Genomic DNA, 18,090 nt, shown 5'->3' with positions numbered 1-18,090 from the left:
TTCCCACTGGTTTTGTCCGATATAAGCGAAATCCGTTATAGTATGCGTATACCGGAAAATGTCCGTTTTATGCATATATCGGTTCTTTTTTATCTGTCCGTTGTGAGCGAATTTCCGATATATCCGAGTCCGATATATCCGAGGTTTACTGTATATGTATATATATATAAATAGATATTGTAAGTGTATTGTATTGTAAGTGTATATGTGAGAAAGAATAATGTAACATAGTATAAATAAATTAATGAATAAATTAAGAAAGAAGAAGATAGCTAAAGAACGACAATAATACAATACTATCAATTTATCAGGAAGGTGTTTACATATGTTTGTGTTTATGCACAGGTTTCGTGCATTTTTAAAAGATCTTGATATAATGCTGCAGAACCTCATCACGTCTGTGTTTAAGACTGTCAACACAGTGGAGGAAGGACTTCGGCTGGTGGACATTTTTAAGCCCATTTCCGCCAGAAAGGTATATTTTCTTTGCGTCATTACGCCCAAGTGGTTCAGTGGTTGTTGTCTCTATAAGTACATGCTACATGACCTCTGTTTGCCTTGCCGCAGTCTATTAAGAGCAAAATAGACGAGATGGTGGAGGGAATACACAGCATCTTCAAGAAGGAAAACAATATGCTCGCCAAACAGATTGATCCGGAGACAGTGTCCATCCCTAAATATATACCATCGTTGGCAGGCCAGGCCCATCGAGCGAGGGCGCTCAAATTCCACTTAGAAAGCCTCATGGAAGTCAGTGTGTCTGTTGTACGAGAGTAATGACTTTAACCTTCTTATATGAATAACTCCTTTCTGCTCTTCCACATCAGGTGCTGAATAAGATCCAGATCCTGCCCGAGTCACACAGCTGCAAGCATGTTATGGTTAACTACAACCAAACCATTCGCACTCTGAATGACATAGTGACACAGAAGTTTGCCGAGTGGCGCCAAGGCTTGGAGCTGCAGTATGTGAAGAAGCTGGAGCGGCCCCTCTTAGTGCACGGCAAGGACAACAGGATCGAGGTCAACTTTGATAAGTGAGGGATCCTAAGTGCTCTTCATTGTTGTTGTCCATTCTGCTCTGCTGAGTACAATTCTATTTGAATGTGTTTTGACCCTCACAGCAATCTGTTGAACCTGTTTGCCGAGATCAAGTCCTGGAGTCAGCAAAATTTTGAAATCCCACAATTTGTGTCTGAGATTTACCAGGATCGGGAAGATCTCCGATGCCTCAGAGAGAGGGCACTGCACTTAGCCCGGGACTATAACAGGTCAGGAGACGCAAATATGGACTGAATTATTGAATTATTGAACTGAATGGATGTCTTGTGTGGATCAGGATCATTGGAATGCTTTCTCCAATTGAGTTGGGTCTGTTTTCCAAGAAAATCCATATGCTCGACAAGAAGATTCAGCCGGGCTTTACCAAACTCTTTTGGATGTTTAAAATATCTTCAAACACCTTCGTCAAGGACTGCATTGTGCAAATTTCCAAGGTTAGAGTTGATTAGCAACAACAGTCTTTCTCATTGTTTTACGTTCAAATTGGATTCAAGGTAGAACATATAGTGTTTCTAAAAATCCTAGCTGAGATGTCTGACAGCATTGAATGTCTCCTCCATATTTCCTCTACAGGTCCAGGTGATAGTTGACGGCTTCAAAGCATCCAATCTGGCAATTGCGAAATTCTGTTGCCAGATCAGTGAGACACTGCTAGTGAGGCTCGATGGGAAGACTTTGTACAGGTTAGAGATCATCACATAACACAGATATGTTGCGAAAATATGTTGCAAAAAATCAGCGTTATTCGGGCTGCACGGTGGACGAGTGGTTAGCGTGCAGACCTCACAGCTAGGAGACCAGGGTTCAATTCCACCCTCGGGCCATCTCTGTGTGGAGTTTGCATGTTCTCCCCGTGCATGCGTGGGTTTTTTCCGGGTACTCCGGTTTCCTCCCACATTCCAAAAACATGCTAGGTTAATTGGCGACTCCAAATTGTCCATAGGTATGAATGTGAGTGTGAATGGTTGTTTGTCTATATGTGCCCTGTGATTGGCTGGTGACCAGTCCAGGGTGTACCCCGCCTCTCGCCCGAAGACGGCTCGTGAGACGACCCCCCGCGACCCTCGTGAGGATAAGCGGTCGAAAATGAATGAATGAATGAAATCAGCGTTATTCCTGCCAGGAACTGGGAATTTGAGAACGACCAGCAGACACACAGACAGCGCCAGCAAGAGGAACTACGCTCTGCTCTTCAACGCATTGTTGACATCATGACTTACATCCACAACACCTTTTCTAAAGATGGACCTGAGGTACCTCAGCATTGATCAGTGTGTCCATTTAGTGTTTGTGTTACTTAGAAGTGAGTTATTGTCATCACCAAGCACCGTGCTGTGTAACGCTGCTGCTTTAGGTGCAGGAACACTGGGTCACATACACTGAGAAGGTTGACCACATGCTGGAGGAGGCCCTACGCAGCAACGTGAAACGCTCCATGCAGAAGTTAGCACAAGCCATCAACGGAGACCGCAAATCATCTCCCACCCCTTTGTTCAGAGTGCTGGTGTCACTGCGCCAAGCAGAACCCAAGGCTGATCTCAGGGTACCAAAAACTATTCTGTCAAATTAAAGGTGATCCAGATTGGCACTCATTTTAATTGAACGTGGAAATGTGACAGGTTGAGTTTTCCCCATCTCTGCGAGAGCTCGCACAAATCTTGGACGTTCTGCCTCAGCTCATCAACACTATCTCAAAATTTAAGCGCCTGCCCGAGATCCTCTCCTGTGAACACTCCTCGCAGAATCCCATACACGTCAACATTGGTTTGTGGCAAATGCCTTACTTGTCTATTACCTATTCTATTGAATTATTGCCAACTGCCATGTTCTCTTGATTTTTTTTAGCGAATGATGATGAGATAAAAGGCATACAGTCTGCAATCGGTGCTGGGATGTCAGCCACCGCCAAACGCCTGAAGGAATATTTGACCACCTGGGACAAGTACAGGGACATCTGGGAGACCAACAAGGACTCTTACATACAACGTTACCAAAAACTCAATCAACCAGTTGCTTCTTTTGATGCAGATATACACAGGTACTACCCCTTAGTCACACTTTTATTTGTTCTGATAAAGGAAAATATTATAATGAACATTTTTCTTCTCAGGTATACAGAAATAGAAACAAGCATCCAGCAGGAAGAGACAGTCACAAACTTCCAGTTCATCGTGCTGGACTGTTCGCCACTCAAAACCTCGCTGGTGCAACATTGTAGTCAGTGGCAGTCCAAGTTCATGCAGCTCCTTGTGCGCATCGCAGGCACCCACCTTAAGGAGCTTCATGCCTCCATGAATGACAACGCCAAGAGGTGACGTAACAGTATTGGTGATGGCTTAAAGGTTAAGGGAAAAGGAGGATGACAAGGTTTTGTGTGTATGTGTCTGTTTCAGATTGAGTCAACCCAACAAGACACTGGTGGAGCTGAGTGAAAGTCTGGAGCTCCTTGAGTCTCTCCAAGGCAATTTAGTCAAGACTGAGGCTAAAATTGTTATGATTTATGAACAATTTGCTGTGCTGGATAAATATGGTTTCCCTGTGGAGGCGACTGTAAGCACAATATTTGTTCATTAAGCATGCTTGTTATATAATATACACTCAGACAATATGTCTGCCTTGTCAGATATATTTTTATTTACGTGCAGCTTTTGCGTACTTGCAGCTTCAGGATTTGCGAGGAACACTAAACACCAAATGGGAGTGGTTCCAGCAGGTTCTAATCGACAGCGACGTCATGCTGCAAGGGCAAAAGCAGAATTTCAAGAGCAGCTACATGACCTCTTCTGAGGAGCTCACCGAGAAGATCCAGACCTCTATGCAAGAGTTCACCACCTCAGGTTATTAACACTTTGTGTGTTGTCTATGCACGATCTATAAATGCACATGCATTTTACATTTTTTACATACATCCAACACTATTTGCTTCTGTGTATTTGCAGGTCCATTTGATCCTGCGATCAACACTACGTTGGCCCTGAGGCTAACATCAGAGCACCATTCTCATCTCGAGGCTCTGAAGGAAGAAGAAAATACCATCCTGCAAGGCCTGAGCTTCTTCAAGATTGAGCAGGAACCTTCCAAAACTATCCAAGCCTTAGAGAAGGTTTGACATATAATCAAATTTTGACATAAGCCGATCCCATCTCAGAGAGGGTGAGCTAATATTTTGGACCCTATGGCACAGGACATTGACTACCTGCAGGAAGTGTGGGAGATCACACAGGAGTGGAATTCACACTGGGACAGCTGGAAGGAGGGACAGTTTACATCGCTGCGGACAGAGAATATGGAGAGCAAAGCCCAGGAAATCTACAAAAGCCTCCACAAACTGCAGAGGTTACTCAAGGTCAGAGTTAATGAAAAAGCTGAAGATCTTCGCTTGATGTGAATGAACTGAACTTTTGGGTTTGTAGGATAAGCAGTGGGACATTGTTGATTTCTCCAAGAAGAAGGTTGACCAGTTCAGGAGAATAATCCCTCTTATTGCTGATATGAGGAACCCAGCCATGAGAGACAGGTACAGTATAGACGGGTCTTCTGGTTTATTTGAATTTACAGTAAATATGAAGATGCCATGCCATGACTCTTTCAGGCATTGGACGCAAATCTGTGCTCATGTACAGAGCTCTTTTGACCACACCAGTGAAGACTTCACCCTGGAGAAGATCATTTCTCTGGGTTTTGACAAGTATGCAGACTCCATCAGTGAGATCTCTGGGGCCGCCAGCAAGGAACTCTCCATAGAACAGGTCCAGATTTGTTAGCAGCAAGGATCAATATGAATTTAGGAAGTTTTGTCACATTAGCTTCTATATTTTGACTTTTAATTCTGAAGGGTTTGGAGGAAATTAACAAGACATGGACGGAAATGACTTTGGATATTACACCTTACAAAGACAAAGGCCATTTTCGTCTGAAGTGAGACCAAGAACAATTGCCCCCCACAAGTCCAACATGAAAGGCCATGTTTCACTGCGTTTTTTTGACTCTTCCAGAGGCACAGAGGACGTTTTCCAAGCCCTTGAGGACAACCAGGTGACCTTGTCCACCATGAAGGCGTCTCGGTTTGTCAAAGCTTTTGACAAAGTTGTGGACAACTGGGAACGTCAGCTGTCGCAGGTGATGGAAATCATTGAGATGGTCCTCACGGTGCAGCGGCAGTGGATATATCTTGAGGTACATTGTCACAGCCTTACTCTCTCCACATTTTGAGATTTTTCAGATCTTTTATTTTCCCTGTGCCATCGTTGATTTTTTTTTTTTTGCCTGTTGTTTCCCCATCCTTTCCATGGTTTTCTACACCTCCAGAATATTTTCCAAGGAAAAGACATCAGGGAGCAACTGCCACAAGAGTGTAAAGAGTTTGAAGAAGTTAGTTCAAATTGGAAAACCATAATGACTCGACTTCACGAGAACACCAACGCCCTGCAGGGAACGCACCATCCAGGTATCCCAAAAGTCATCCCTCATGGAAAAAAAATAATATTGCAGTACATTGGCAAATATAATGCTATGTATTAGGAAATATATTTCCATATATGGGATCTTATGTTTATATTTGCCAATATATTGCTATATATGCATAGATCATATGTCATGCGATCAAGACCAAAAAAGGACTATATTTTTCCATATATAAAATTGCATATAATTTGGGATATATAAACTCATATATTATATATTTGGATTTAATATATTTCAATATATTGAAAGCGGCAATCATTTGTATATTCTGCAATATATTGCCATATATTACATGAATATATAATATATGTACAAAAATATATGATTCCATGTATTTATAATATATAATGTATTGGAAAGTATAATGGAAAAATAATATAATATATTTAAAGTAATATATTGATAAATACATTTTCTTTTCGTAAGGGATTACACATTTGTATCACGCTTTTCCTTTACGGATCATTTTAAATCTGGCCTGTGCTTTGTTAGGCTTGCAGGAGACATTATCCAAAATGAATACCAAGCTGGAGGAGATCCAGAAGGCCTTGGACATGTATCTCGAGTCAAAGAGACAAGTATTCCCCAGATTCTATTTCCTGTCTAACGACGACGTCCTGGAGATTCTTGGCCAGTCGCAGAACCCGGAGGCAATGCAGCCACATCTAAAGAAGTGTTTCGACAACATCAAGAGCCTGCGCACTGAAAAGGCAAGTCAATTGTTGCAATGAGCATAAATGCAAATTTTGTACCGAGTTCTGCTATGGTGTGCTGGTGTCTCCTTGTAGGTGGGCAGAAGGTTGGACGCCACTGCTATGTTCTCCTCTGACGGGGAGATGATTGAATTCATCAAGGCAGTGCCGCTGGATAAGCCTGTAGAGGTGCAGTATTCATGAAAAGCAGGATGGATAACGTTATAGAAAAACAGTGATAAATGGTGTTTTGTGTAGATTTGGCTGTGTGATATTGAGAAGGCTATGCGCAGCACGCTGAAGAATTCCCTCCACGACTGCCTGGTGGCACTCAAGAAGATGAAAAGCCAGAGGGACAAGTGGTCCAAAGACTGGCCAGGACAGGTGACTTAACTTCCTCTAAGACAAATGAGAACAATCGTCATTGTCATTTTTAATTTGACGGATATTTTGTTTTAGATGCTGATCACAGCCAGTCAGATCCAGTGGACAACCGATGTCACCCAGTCATTGATTACCTGCCAGGAATTAGATGACAAATCTGGTCTTAAAACCATGATGAAAAAACAGGTGCACTTTTTGTGCCACTTCAGGAAACTTGGGTTGAAAATTCCCAAGCCTCCTTAACCATACTTACTTTCGCTCCCAGGTGTCTTTGCTTAGACGATATTCCGAGATGATCCGGAGCAACCTGTCCAAAGTCCTGCGTCTGAAAATCGTAGCTCTGGTCACAGTGGAAGTCCATGCTCGCGATGTCATCGCCAAACTGGCCAAAGCTGGTTGCAATGACGTGAACGCTTTTGAGTGGCTGTGCCAGCTCAGGCTCTACTGGGAGAAGGTTTAAAAACAAACAGTATCCAATGCTCTTGTCACTTCATTTGTCATTTATCTTTGTCATTTATCACAACAGGAAATAAACAACTGCATCATCCGACAGACCAACACACACTTCAAGTATGGCTACGAGTACTTAGGGAACTCTGGAAGGCTTGTCATCACTCCACTTACAGACAGGTGGACATCACTTATCATCAAGGACATTTTAAAAACTTACTAGGTTCTTACTCATTAACATTGTGCAGGTGTTATATGACCTTGACCACGGCGCTCCATTTGCATCGTGGTGGCTCTCCCAAAGGGCCCGCCGGCACCGGGAAGACAGAGACCACAAAAGACTTGGGTAAATCTTTAGGGATGTATGTCATCGTCATCAACTGCTCCGAAGGACTCGACTACAAGTCAATGGGCCGCATGTTCTCTGGCCTGGCACAGGTAGGAAGATGTAAGGGAGGGCGGGATTTTGCTCGCGATCACGGTGCCCATTAATCGATTTTCTGCCCTCCTCCAAATCAGACAGGAGCGTGGGGCTGTTTCGATGAGTTCAACCGAATCAACATTGAGGTGTTGTCCGTGGTGGCCCAGCAGATACTCTCCATCCTGTCTGCCCTCTCGGCGCTCCAAACCAGGTTCCAGTTTGAGGAACACAACATCAATCTGGTTGCATCGTGTGGTGTCTTTATCACAATGAATCCTGGTACGACAAATGAAATAATGAAATGTCAACACTGGAAACAGTTCTTAGGAAATGAACTGTTAATCTGTCTCAGGTTACGCTGGTCGTTCTGAGCTTCCAGACAACCTCAAGTCCATGTTCCGACCTATCTCCATGGTGGTGCCAGATTCTACACTAATTGCTGAGATTATACTATTCGGAGAGGGCTTTAACGATTGCAAGGTACTGGAATAAAAACATTTGCAATAATGTCTCGATCCTAACATCTGCATCCTCTTTTGTGCTTCCCATCTCTTATTTTGTTTTTCCAGCTCCTGGCTAAGAAAGTGTTTACCCTGTATTCTCTGGCCATGCAGCAGCTGTCAAAGCAGGACCACTATGACTTTGGACTTCGTGCCCTCACCTCCTTGCTCCGCTACGCAGGCAAGAAGCGGCGGCTGTGCCCTAATGTTCCAGGAGAAGAAGTGAGGCCTTAAGTCTGCCTTTAGTCCGTTTGTGCCCACATATAACCTCCACTATTGCTATCTTTAGGTCCTACTCATGGCTATGAAAGATATGAATATTGCTAAACTAACCTCAGCCGACCTGCCGCTGTTTAATGGAATCATCCAGGACTTGTTCCCCGATGTGGAAACACCCGTAATAGACTACGGCAAAGTAAGCAACCCTTTTGACTTCACGTTGTAATGTAAATGTATGCTATTAATGAATTAGTGTATTTTGTGTGGACGAGTGGTTAGCGCACAGGCCACACAGCTAGGAGAGCTGAGTTTGAGTCCACTCTCAGGCATCTCTGTGTGGAGTTTGCATGTTCTCCCTGCATGTGTGGGTTTTCTCCGGGTACTCCGGTTTCCTCCCACATTCCAAAAACATGCTAGGTTAATTGGCGACTCCAAATTGTCCATAGGTATGAATGTGAGTGTGAATGGTTGTTTGTCTATATGTGCCCTGTGATTGGCTGGCGACCAGTCCAGGGTGTACCCCGCCTCCTGCCCCCCTGCCCGAAGACAGCTGGGATAGGCTCCAGCACCACCGCGACTCTCGTGAGGATAAGCGGTAGAAAATGAATGAATGAATTAATGTTCCTAAAAATGTTCCACAGCCCGGTTCGGCCCCACCCACAGACTGGTATCGGTTGCCGATTGGTTGGGGACCTCCAGTCAATACATTCCAAATGATCTACATGCATAAAATGTATGTTTTGTCATTTCTCTTTTTAAGTTGAAGGAAGCCATCCAGATAGAACTTCGTCAGAGAGGCCTGCAAGTGACGCCTTTTACAATGACCAAAGTCATCGAACTCTATGAGACTAAAAACTCCAGACACTCATCCATGTTAGTGGGAAAGACGGGCTGCGGCAAGACGGTCACGTGGAAGACACTAAAAAGTGCCCTCATTGCCATGCACAACAAGGAAGTGGCAGGCTTTGAGCTTGTACAGGTATTTTTTCTTCTCTGCGTTAAAAGCTCACGTCTTAAAATTGTGACATGCATTCTTTCCTGCTTTTTTTTTGCATTGGCCCTTGCTTTGCAAAAGGATTATCCACTGAACCCCAAAGCCATGAGTCTTGGAGAACTTTATGGTGAAAATGACTTGTCCACCAATGAGTGGACTGATGGAGTCCTTTCCAGTATCATGAGGACAGCCTGTGCAGGTAAACATGGCAAAAATGGATAACTGAGCTAGTATTAAATTAAATATTTTAGTATTTGGGTTTTATTTTTTGAATTTGTGTGTGACATGTCATTTTTAGATGACAAACCAGATGAGAAATGGATCGTGTTTGACGGGCCAGTGGACACGCTGTGGATTGAGAGCATGAACTCTGTCATGGATGACAACAAGGTGCTCACGCTCATCAACGGAGAGAGAATTTCCATGCCTGAGCAGGTGTCCCTGCTGTTTGAAGTGGAGAATCTGGCACAGGCCTCTCCTGCGACAGTGTCCCGCTGTGGGATGGTCTACAATGATTACGTCGACCTGGGATGGAAGCCGTTTGTCCAGTCTTGGCTTGAGAAACGTCACGCGGTAACCATAATAACAAAATGCAATGTTGCAATATACATTCAACAAAAATCAATCACTCAATCATTCACGGATATTCTTTCTCTGTACATAATAGGCCTTTTTTTTTTTTTAATCTGTGTTAGTGAGCACTCCTCCTTTGCTGGGATAATACATGCACCTCACAAATATGGCATATTAAGATGCCAGGGTTATTGCACATGTGAGCCTTAGACTTAGACCACAATAAAATGGCACAAATGTGCATGTTTATCATAAGGTACGGTATCATACGGTAAATTGCATATTGAGGAAGCGTGGAATAAGCATGCTGACTGCAGGAATGTCCACCAGAGCACTTGCCCATAAGCGAAATGTTCATTTCTTTACCACAAACCATCTCCAAATGTGTTTCAAATAATTTGACAGTACATCCAACCTGCTTCAAAACAGCAGGCCACGTGTAACCATACCAGTCAGGGATCTCCACATCGATCATCTTCACCTCCAAGATTGCCTTGAGACCCGCCACCGGGACACCTGCTGCAGCAATTATTTTGCATAACCAAATAATTTCTGGGCAAAATATCAGTCACCGTTTCAAGGAAGCTCATCTGCATGCTCCTCATCGGGGTTTAAACCTGACTGCATTTGGTCATGTTCTATGGCATCTGGCACTTTTGAAGACATGTTCTCCGCAGTAAAGCTTCACATTTTGGAGTGGTCTTTTATTGTGGCCAGCCTAAGGCACACTTGTGCAATAATCATTCTGTCTAATCAGCATCTCGATATGCCACACACCAGGTTAATAGATTATCTTGGTAAAGGAGAAGTATTCACTAACACAGAAGTAGACAGATTTGTGATTATTTATTATGAAATTAATATTTCAATGGTTCAAAATTCAAAATCAAAATTTCATTAATTAATGTGATTATGAAATTAAGAGAAATAGACCTTTTGTGTACATAGATTTTTATGAGTTCAGCTCATGAAAAATAGGAGCAAAAACTAAAGTGTTGCATATATATTTTTATTGCGTGTACATTTCCAATTTTCACCGTATCTCCGCAGGCTGAGGTGGAACATCTACAGCCTTTGTTTGACAGTTTCATTGAGAGAACATTGAATTTCAAGAAGAGTAACTGTAAGGAATTGATCCCCGTCACGGAACTCAATAGCATCATCTCACTCTGCTGCCTCTACGAGGCCCTGACGACAAACAAGGTAACACACTCAGATGTTTCTTGTATTTCCTGTCTACCATGAAGCTAATAATCATTGCTACCCCATTGCTAGGTTAACATGTCAGATAAAGAGAACCTTTGTCGGATCGTCCAGCTCTGGTTCACCTTTAGTCTCATCTGGTCCATTTGTGCCTCAGTTGATGAGGATGGACGTAAGAAGATGGATAACTTCCTGCGGGAGTTGGACGGCACCTTTCCCATCAAGGTCTGTCTTTGAGCATCACAACATGACCTTCACATTTAACCAGCTACAATATACTGAATGTACTTTTCTATTCTATAGGACACAGTGTATGAGTACTATGTAAATGTCAAGAACAAAGCCTGGTCTTCATTTGAAGATAAACTCCCGAAGGGCTGGCGCTACAACCCCAAGTAAGTAGCAAGATGGCATCCAGGAACCTAACAAAACAAGGCTTTTACAACTTTCCGTCTCTTACAGCTCCCCATTTTATAAGATCATGGTTCCGACAGTGGACACAGTTCGCTACAACTACTTGGTCACAGCAATGGTGAAGGCACAGTATCCGGTGCTGCTCACCGGACCAGTCGGAACAGGCAAGACCTCAGTGGTCCATGGTGTCTTGCATACTCTGGACACTGGCAAGTGGTCCACACTTACTATCAACATGTCGTCACAGGTTGGTGCTGATTGCCTGCATAATTTATATGGTGCATCTATCACAGATTAGCTTGCGTCATTATTTATTATTTTCATGCTCATGGCTGTCCAGACCACCTCCAACAACATCCAGGCCATTGTGGAAAGCCGCTTGGAGAAGAGGACCAAGGGTGTGTATGTGCCAGTCGGAGGCAAGGACCTGCTCTGTTTCCTGGATGACCTCAATATGCCGGCGAACGACCTCTTTGGCTCACAGCCGCCATTAGAGCTGCTGCGCCTCTGGATCGACTATGGCTTCTGGTTTGATCGTCAGAAACAGACGACGACTTATGTCAAGGTAAGACAAGGCAGGAGGGTGTTAGTTTTTTTATTCTGGTGCGTCCTGTGTTTGTTAGTATCCTCACACACCCACAAGCTGTCTAATCATGTTACAACTGTTAGAAAATGTCACTGCTGGCCTCCATGGGACCCCCCGGCGGAGGAAGGACTCACATTTCCGGCCGCCTGCAGAGTCGTTTCAACCTCATCAACATGACATTCCCACATGTAAGTCCTTCTGACCTTCCTTCAAATGTGCATCATTTAGAACGTACACAAAACTATGGCACTTCCGTGTTCAGGACTCCCAAATCCGCCGCATCTTCAGTACCATGATTAACCAGAAGCTGCAAGGTTTTAAGGAGGACCTCAAGCCATTTGGAGGGTTTCTTACCCAGGCAACTTTAGAGTTGTATTATGCAGTTACAGCTCGTTTCCTTCCCACTCCAGCCAAGACACACTACCTCTTCAACCTCAGGGATATCTCTAAGGTATATGTAGTAGAAAAACAAGCAACCCGTATTTCTTTTTTTTTTATTTTATTTTTTTAACCTGTGACATGTCTTAAATATAGGTGTTCCAAGGTCTTCTGAGAGCACATCCAGAGTTCCACGATAGTAAACACAATATGGTTAGATTGTGGATCCATGAGTGCTTCAGGTAACCGCTCACAAGACTTAACCCCAAGGCGGACTCAAGAGATGTTGATATTCTGTAATATTGACAGTTGTTGTCATTTCAATTTCAGGGTTTTCTCTGACCGGCTTATTGACCAGACTGACATAGAAGCCTTTGTCACATTGCTTGCTGAGAAAATGGGCTCCCTCTTTGACCTTGTTTTCCACAACATCTGCCCCGATAAACAACCTCCAGTATTTGGTAGATGAGTACAACACGCCCATATACACAAAGCGATGAAGAAAAGATTGAAACATAAACTGTGATGTTCTGGTGTGTTATAGGTGATTTCCTCAGTGAGTCTGCGGTGTATGAAGACCTTTTGGACATGAAGAATCTCAAGAAGTTCATGGAGACTCAACTGGAGGAGTACAACCTGACGCCAGGCATAGTGCCCATGCACTTAGTGCTCTTTCGGGATGCAATTGAACACAGTGAGTACACTAGAATACCACTCCAAGATCATATACATTTTTTTTAATTCTAATATTCCGTGACATTCCATAACATTTATGTGTTTCCATCACAGTAACCCGAGTGGTTCGTGTGATCAGTCAGCCAAGAGGCAACATGCTGCTTGTCGGTGTCGGGGGTTCGGGTCGACAGAGCTTGTCCAAGATGGCTGCCTCAATCTGCGAGTATGAGGTGTTTGAGGTGGAAATCACCAAACAGTACCGCAAGCTTGAATTCAGAGAAGGTACGCTAATTATCAGCTTCGGTCTCGGGCTGATACTGGCACGCGGGGGCATGATACTGGGCCTGATACCAGACAAACCATGTGATGATCTTATTATCACATACTATTTAATCATGAGCTTATTATCACATACTATTTAATCAAAAGACCATTTTGTTTCCAGAAAATGTTCAGTTTATTACATGTATTATATCTAAACAGTGTAAACACAACAATTGCAAAAATATTTCAACAATAATATTTTATCAACAGTCTTATCTTATCAATGTCTGACAATTAAAGTCCCATTAATGAAGTTTGGGTTTTTTGGTGACTGGAGAAGCACTAAGGCACTAAGCACTCGTGTACTGTTCTCTGATTGGTTGTTTCACAGGCACGATACCAGAGCAGCGCGCTCTGAGTGGACAGTTACGGGGGCTGATACTGGACATGGTTAAACTCTATATTTTATCAGTATCACTGCCCTGGGCTTTGACACAGTATCATTTGGGCCTTTTCCCGTATCATTCATGGGCGGTTTCTAGGGTACAGGGCCAATTAATACTGTAGTATGTGATAATCCTAGATATCACCACCTCCTTAAACAATTATTTTCCTAACCTGATTCCAGATGTCAAGAAGCTGTACCGTTTGACTGGTGTGGACAGCAAGCCCACTGTCTTCCTCTTCAACGACACCCAGATTGTGGATGAATCCTTCCTAGAGGACATCAACAACATCCTGAGCTCCGGAGAGGTCCCTAACCTCTACAAGCAGGACGAGTTTGTGGAGATCTGCAACGCCCTGTCTGATTCCGCCAGGAAGGAGAACGTGGTGGAGACACCCGACTCCTTATTCTGCTTTCTAATAGAACGCGTCAGGAGCAATCTGCACGTTGTTCTCTGCATGAGTCCAGTGGGAGACCCCTTCAGGTATCTTCAAACTCTCCTCTCCTACTTTTCACATCCTGTACTAGAGTAATGCATCCATTAAAATGATACCAAAACTACAAGAATTGCTCCTTGCCTGCAGGAACCGTATCCTACAGTACCCAGCACTTGTCAACTGTACTACCATAGATTGGTTCTGTGAGTGGCCCAAAGATGCCCTACTCGAGGTCGCTGAGCGGTACTTGGAAGGGCTGGACCTTGGATCTGCTGAGGGGGTGAGAGAAACATCAAGCTGCCAAATGTAGCATTGGCTCACTTCATTAAAATAGCAAACCTCATTTAATTTCAACCCATTCCATAAAGTTGTTTTTTTTTTTATAAAGCTGCCAAGTATCAAACAAGATAATCACACTTAGTTCATGACCTCGCAGAGTGCAACAAAAGTGGCCTCCATCTTTGTGACCACACACCAGTCAGTGGTGGAGATGTCACACAGGATGAAAGTGGAACTGAGGAGACATAATTATGTGACACCCACCAACTATCTGGAACTGGTGACTGGATATAAGAAGTACGCATTTGTAGAAGTCAATGATGATGGCTGCACTTTGTTTTATGGCTTTGTAGTCCATTTAGTGTCATGTGTTTATTCAGACTTCTGGGTGAGAAGCGCACTGAGCTGGGGGAGCAGGTGACCAAGCTACAAAATGGGCTTTTTAAGATCAGCGACACAGGTGAGAAGGTGGCGGCCATGACAGTGCAGCTGGAGGAGGCTAATAAGCAGGTGGCTGACTACCAGAAGGAGTGTGATGAGTACTTGACAGTCATCGTGCAACAAACCAGGGAGGCGGACACTCAGCAGAAGGTCAGATTTCTGAGGCACTCAGGTACTATCACATTTGAATTGTTCGGGTATTTTGCTGAGTATTCCTCAAGTAACAGTTTTCTTGTTTTGAAAGTTTTACTTGGATAATTCAGAATATACAAGAGAAAATAATACATTTCACTTAATTTCATTTTTGTGAAAATATAATCAGCAGTTATCTTAAATTCACATTGTGTGTAGGAACAAACGTCATTTAACCTCCACGTTCAATGGGTGCTATTGTGGTACAGACGTGCAGTGTAACAGAGGATACACATAAATCAAATCAAATCAACTTTATTTGTATAGCACTTTTCCTGCAACACAAAGTGCTTTAAATTAAAACAATTACCACAATTAAAAGGAAAAAAAAAAACAGAAACAAAAGAAAGCCCCTCCTTCCCACCCTCCATACTAGACACACACACACACCCACACACAATCACACACAGTAGGGAGACATGGCATGGCACTGAGGATCAAGGAAATGCCACCTTTGGGGCCATCCACGCTGGGAGGAGCTGCAGGCCGTGCCATCGCGGGACCAGCACCCGTGTCCCCCGACTCCGACAGACAGGCGGACCCCCACATTAAAGGGAGGAACCCCCAGCCGGCCGGGTTGAACGGACCCAAGGATGGCACCCCCTCAGCAGACCCGACACAGCCCCCAGTGTGAAGGACCCCCCTGAGGAAACACTAGAGTTAAAAGCTGAAGACTAAGAGCATAAAATAGGACTAAAAAGATAAAAACAAAAGACTGGAGTTAAAAGCTGAAGACTTAAGAGCATAAAATAGGACTAAAAAGATAAAAACAAAAGACTGGAGTTAAAAGCTGAAGACTAAGAGCATAAAATAGGACTAAAAAGATAAAAACATAAGAAAAGTTTTAAAATATTAGTTAAAAGCCTGATTAAAAAGGTGTGTCTAACATCACAGTGTTAAACTTGAAATGCTACTACACTTTGCACATTTGGCTCTTGTTGTCTCTTTGAATGGATTATTGTTTTTTCTCGCCTCTTTAATCTTCATGGTTAATCGTCATGGTTGTGTAAGTCTTTATCTTTCTGTGCGTTAGACGGTAAGCGCCAAGAAAGAAAAAATTGCAGCGGAAGAGATGCAATGCAAAGCACTGGCAGAGAATGCACTGAGAGAGCTGGATGAAGCCCTGCCAGCTCTGGATGAAGCCACCAAGGTATAGCTGTCTTGTCTTGCTTGTCTTATCCGTCCACTATTCAATTATGTCCATCAAGTGTGAATTTTTCCACCGCAAAGGCTCTTGAGTCTCTGAATAAGAAGGACATGACAGAGATCAAGTCCTATGGTCGTCCTCCTGCTCTGGTGGAGAAGGTGATGCAGGCAGTCATGACTCTTTTGAACAAAGAGCCCACCTGGGCAGAAGCTAAGAGACAGCTGGGTAGGAAAGGAAAAACAGCACTGCTTTTTTCAGTATGTACCTTAAAACAAGCAAAATAGCTGGTCAGCCTGTCTCACTCTCTTTATTTGTGGCAGGTGAGGCCAACTTCATCAAAACCCTGATCAATTTCGACAAGGACAACATCTCAGACCGTGTGTTGAAGAGGATCGGTAACTACTGCAGACAACCCGACTTCCAGCCAGAAACCATTGGCAAAGTGTCTCTGGCTGCAAAGTCCCTCTGCATGTGGGTCAGGGCTATGGAGGTATGACTTTTCACCATGAACCATCACAACAACAACAACAACACTATGGTACAGAACTAAAAGCAGACATGTGTGGCGTTGTTGCAGGTGTATGGGTGTGTCTTCAGAGTGGTGGAGCCAAAGCGGGATCTGCTGAACGCTGCCACGGCCCAACTTGCAGAGAAGCAGGCAGAACTACAAGAGTCTGAGAACAAGCTAAAAGAGGTACCTTCCCATGAGATACACTGGGACAAATATAAATGAGAATTAGAGGTTATCACATGGTTTGTCTGGTATCAGGCCATGTATCATGCCCCCAAGTGTCAGTATCAGCGTCTCGGGCTGATACTGACACGATGATGATCTTATCGATGATTATTATCACATACTATTTAATCATGAGCTTATTATCACATACTTTTTAATCAAAAGACCATTTTGTTTCCAGAAAATGTTCAGTTTATTACATGTATTATATCTAAACAGTGTAAACACATTCATTCATTCATTCATTTTCTACCGCTTTTTCCTCACGAGGGTCGCGGGGGTGCTGGAGCCTATCCCAGCTGTCTTCGGGCGAGAGGCGGCGTACACCCTGGACTGGTCGCCAGCCAATCACAGGGCACATATAGACAAACAACCATTCACACTCACATTCATACCTATGGACAATTTGGAGTCGCCAATTAACCTAGCATGTTTTTGGAATGTGGGAGGAAACCGGAGTACCCGGAGAAAACCCACGCATGCACGGGGAGAACATGCAAACTCCACACAGAGATGGCCGAGGGTGGAATTGAACCCTGGTCTCCTAACGCTAACCACTCGACCGCCGTGCCGCCCAGTGTAAACACAATAATTGCAAAAATATTTCAACAATAATCAGACTCATCCCCATTTTCTTTTCTGATTGATAAAATAAACATAGACAAATATTTGTCTAACTCAGGCGGGGGAATACTTTCTACCAGTCTTCGTTCGTTCTTGCACCCATTCAGAAAAAAGCCTGAGGTCGCCCCTGGTTTTCCGACTTGTATTTGTATTTTTAGTTTTTTTTTCAATCATTTCAAGAGTGTCCTCCTCATTAATGGTGATAAAACGTTCCATTTCTAATATTCTGTTTGCTATTTTCCCTATTTGTTGACAGAGCACAGACGGCAGCAAAACAAACACTGTGTGTGTTCACGCTTGTGCGCTCTTCTCTGATTGGTTGTTTCACGGGCACGATACCAGAGTGGACAGCTAGTGGACAGATACTGGACATGGTTAAACTCTATATTTTATCAGTATCACTACCCTGGGCTTTGACACAGTATCATTTGGGCCTTTTCCCGTATTATTCATGGGCGGTTTCTAGGGTACAGGGCCAATTAATACTGTAGTATGTGATAATACCTGATAT

At 43.5% G+C, this 18,090-nt stretch overlaps 1 protein-coding gene across 3 annotated transcripts in view; it reads left to right on the top strand.

The window, feature by feature from the left end:
• The window catches only part of dnah2 (dynein, axonemal, heavy chain 2), an 80,916-nt gene that overhangs the window by 6,517 nt on the left and 56,309 nt on the right, over window positions 1–18,090 (top strand). For all 3 annotated transcript variants that reach the window (XM_058067825.1, XM_058067824.1, XM_058067826.1), the window contains 53 exons: window positions 346–475; window positions 568–750; window positions 828–1,036; window positions 1,124–1,270; window positions 1,339–1,495; window positions 1,635–1,744; window positions 2,185–2,314; window positions 2,416–2,604; window positions 2,681–2,825; window positions 2,907–3,099; window positions 3,172–3,372; window positions 3,455–3,611; window positions 3,724–3,898; window positions 4,001–4,164; window positions 4,246–4,407; window positions 4,475–4,578; window positions 4,654–4,810; window positions 4,897–4,979; window positions 5,057–5,237; window positions 5,370–5,508; window positions 6,018–6,235; window positions 6,314–6,406; window positions 6,476–6,601; window positions 6,677–6,787; window positions 6,867–7,055; window positions 7,128–7,231; window positions 7,300–7,489; window positions 7,571–7,751; window positions 7,825–7,952; window positions 8,042–8,194; window positions 8,262–8,387; window positions 8,952–9,170; window positions 9,267–9,384; window positions 9,484–9,758; window positions 10,809–10,961; window positions 11,034–11,186; window positions 11,265–11,356; window positions 11,424–11,622; window positions 11,716–11,940; window positions 12,045–12,149; window positions 12,224–12,412; window positions 12,496–12,581; window positions 12,670–12,800; window positions 12,884–13,033; window positions 13,129–13,296; window positions 13,907–14,207; window positions 14,308–14,440; window positions 14,597–14,736; window positions 14,820–15,030; window positions 16,106–16,222; window positions 16,303–16,444; window positions 16,540–16,709; window positions 16,797–16,913. In XM_058067825.1, coding sequence (XP_057923808.1) covers window positions 346–475; window positions 568–750; window positions 828–1,036; window positions 1,124–1,270; window positions 1,339–1,495; window positions 1,635–1,744; window positions 2,185–2,314; window positions 2,416–2,604; window positions 2,681–2,825; window positions 2,907–3,099; window positions 3,172–3,372; window positions 3,455–3,611; window positions 3,724–3,898; window positions 4,001–4,164; window positions 4,246–4,407; window positions 4,475–4,578; window positions 4,654–4,810; window positions 4,897–4,979; window positions 5,057–5,237; window positions 5,370–5,508; window positions 6,018–6,235; window positions 6,314–6,406; window positions 6,476–6,601; window positions 6,677–6,787; window positions 6,867–7,055; window positions 7,128–7,231; window positions 7,300–7,489; window positions 7,571–7,751; window positions 7,825–7,952; window positions 8,042–8,194; window positions 8,262–8,387; window positions 8,952–9,170; window positions 9,267–9,384; window positions 9,484–9,758; window positions 10,809–10,961; window positions 11,034–11,186; window positions 11,265–11,356; window positions 11,424–11,622; window positions 11,716–11,940; window positions 12,045–12,149; window positions 12,224–12,412; window positions 12,496–12,581; window positions 12,670–12,800; window positions 12,884–13,033; window positions 13,129–13,296; window positions 13,907–14,207; window positions 14,308–14,440; window positions 14,597–14,736; window positions 14,820–15,030; window positions 16,106–16,222; window positions 16,303–16,444; window positions 16,540–16,709; window positions 16,797–16,913 — 8,329 coding nt within the window. The remainder of the gene's footprint in view (window positions 1–345; window positions 476–567; window positions 751–827; window positions 1,037–1,123; window positions 1,271–1,338; window positions 1,496–1,634; window positions 1,745–2,184; window positions 2,315–2,415; window positions 2,605–2,680; window positions 2,826–2,906; window positions 3,100–3,171; window positions 3,373–3,454; window positions 3,612–3,723; window positions 3,899–4,000; window positions 4,165–4,245; window positions 4,408–4,474; window positions 4,579–4,653; window positions 4,811–4,896; window positions 4,980–5,056; window positions 5,238–5,369; window positions 5,509–6,017; window positions 6,236–6,313; window positions 6,407–6,475; window positions 6,602–6,676; window positions 6,788–6,866; window positions 7,056–7,127; window positions 7,232–7,299; window positions 7,490–7,570; window positions 7,752–7,824; window positions 7,953–8,041; window positions 8,195–8,261; window positions 8,388–8,951; window positions 9,171–9,266; window positions 9,385–9,483; window positions 9,759–10,808; window positions 10,962–11,033; window positions 11,187–11,264; window positions 11,357–11,423; window positions 11,623–11,715; window positions 11,941–12,044; window positions 12,150–12,223; window positions 12,413–12,495; window positions 12,582–12,669; window positions 12,801–12,883; window positions 13,034–13,128; window positions 13,297–13,906; window positions 14,208–14,307; window positions 14,441–14,596; window positions 14,737–14,819; window positions 15,031–16,105; window positions 16,223–16,302; window positions 16,445–16,539; window positions 16,710–16,796; window positions 16,914–18,090) is intronic.

The sequence above is a fragment of the Doryrhamphus excisus genome, chromosome 3 (assembly GCF_030265055.1).
Source record: "Doryrhamphus excisus isolate RoL2022-K1 chromosome 3, RoL_Dexc_1.0, whole genome shotgun sequence".
Classification (NCBI taxonomy): Eukaryota; Metazoa; Chordata; class Actinopteri; order Syngnathiformes; family Syngnathidae; genus Doryrhamphus; species Doryrhamphus excisus.
Note: the sequence above shows the minus strand (reverse complement) of the source record. Positions and strands in the feature narration are given on the sequence as shown.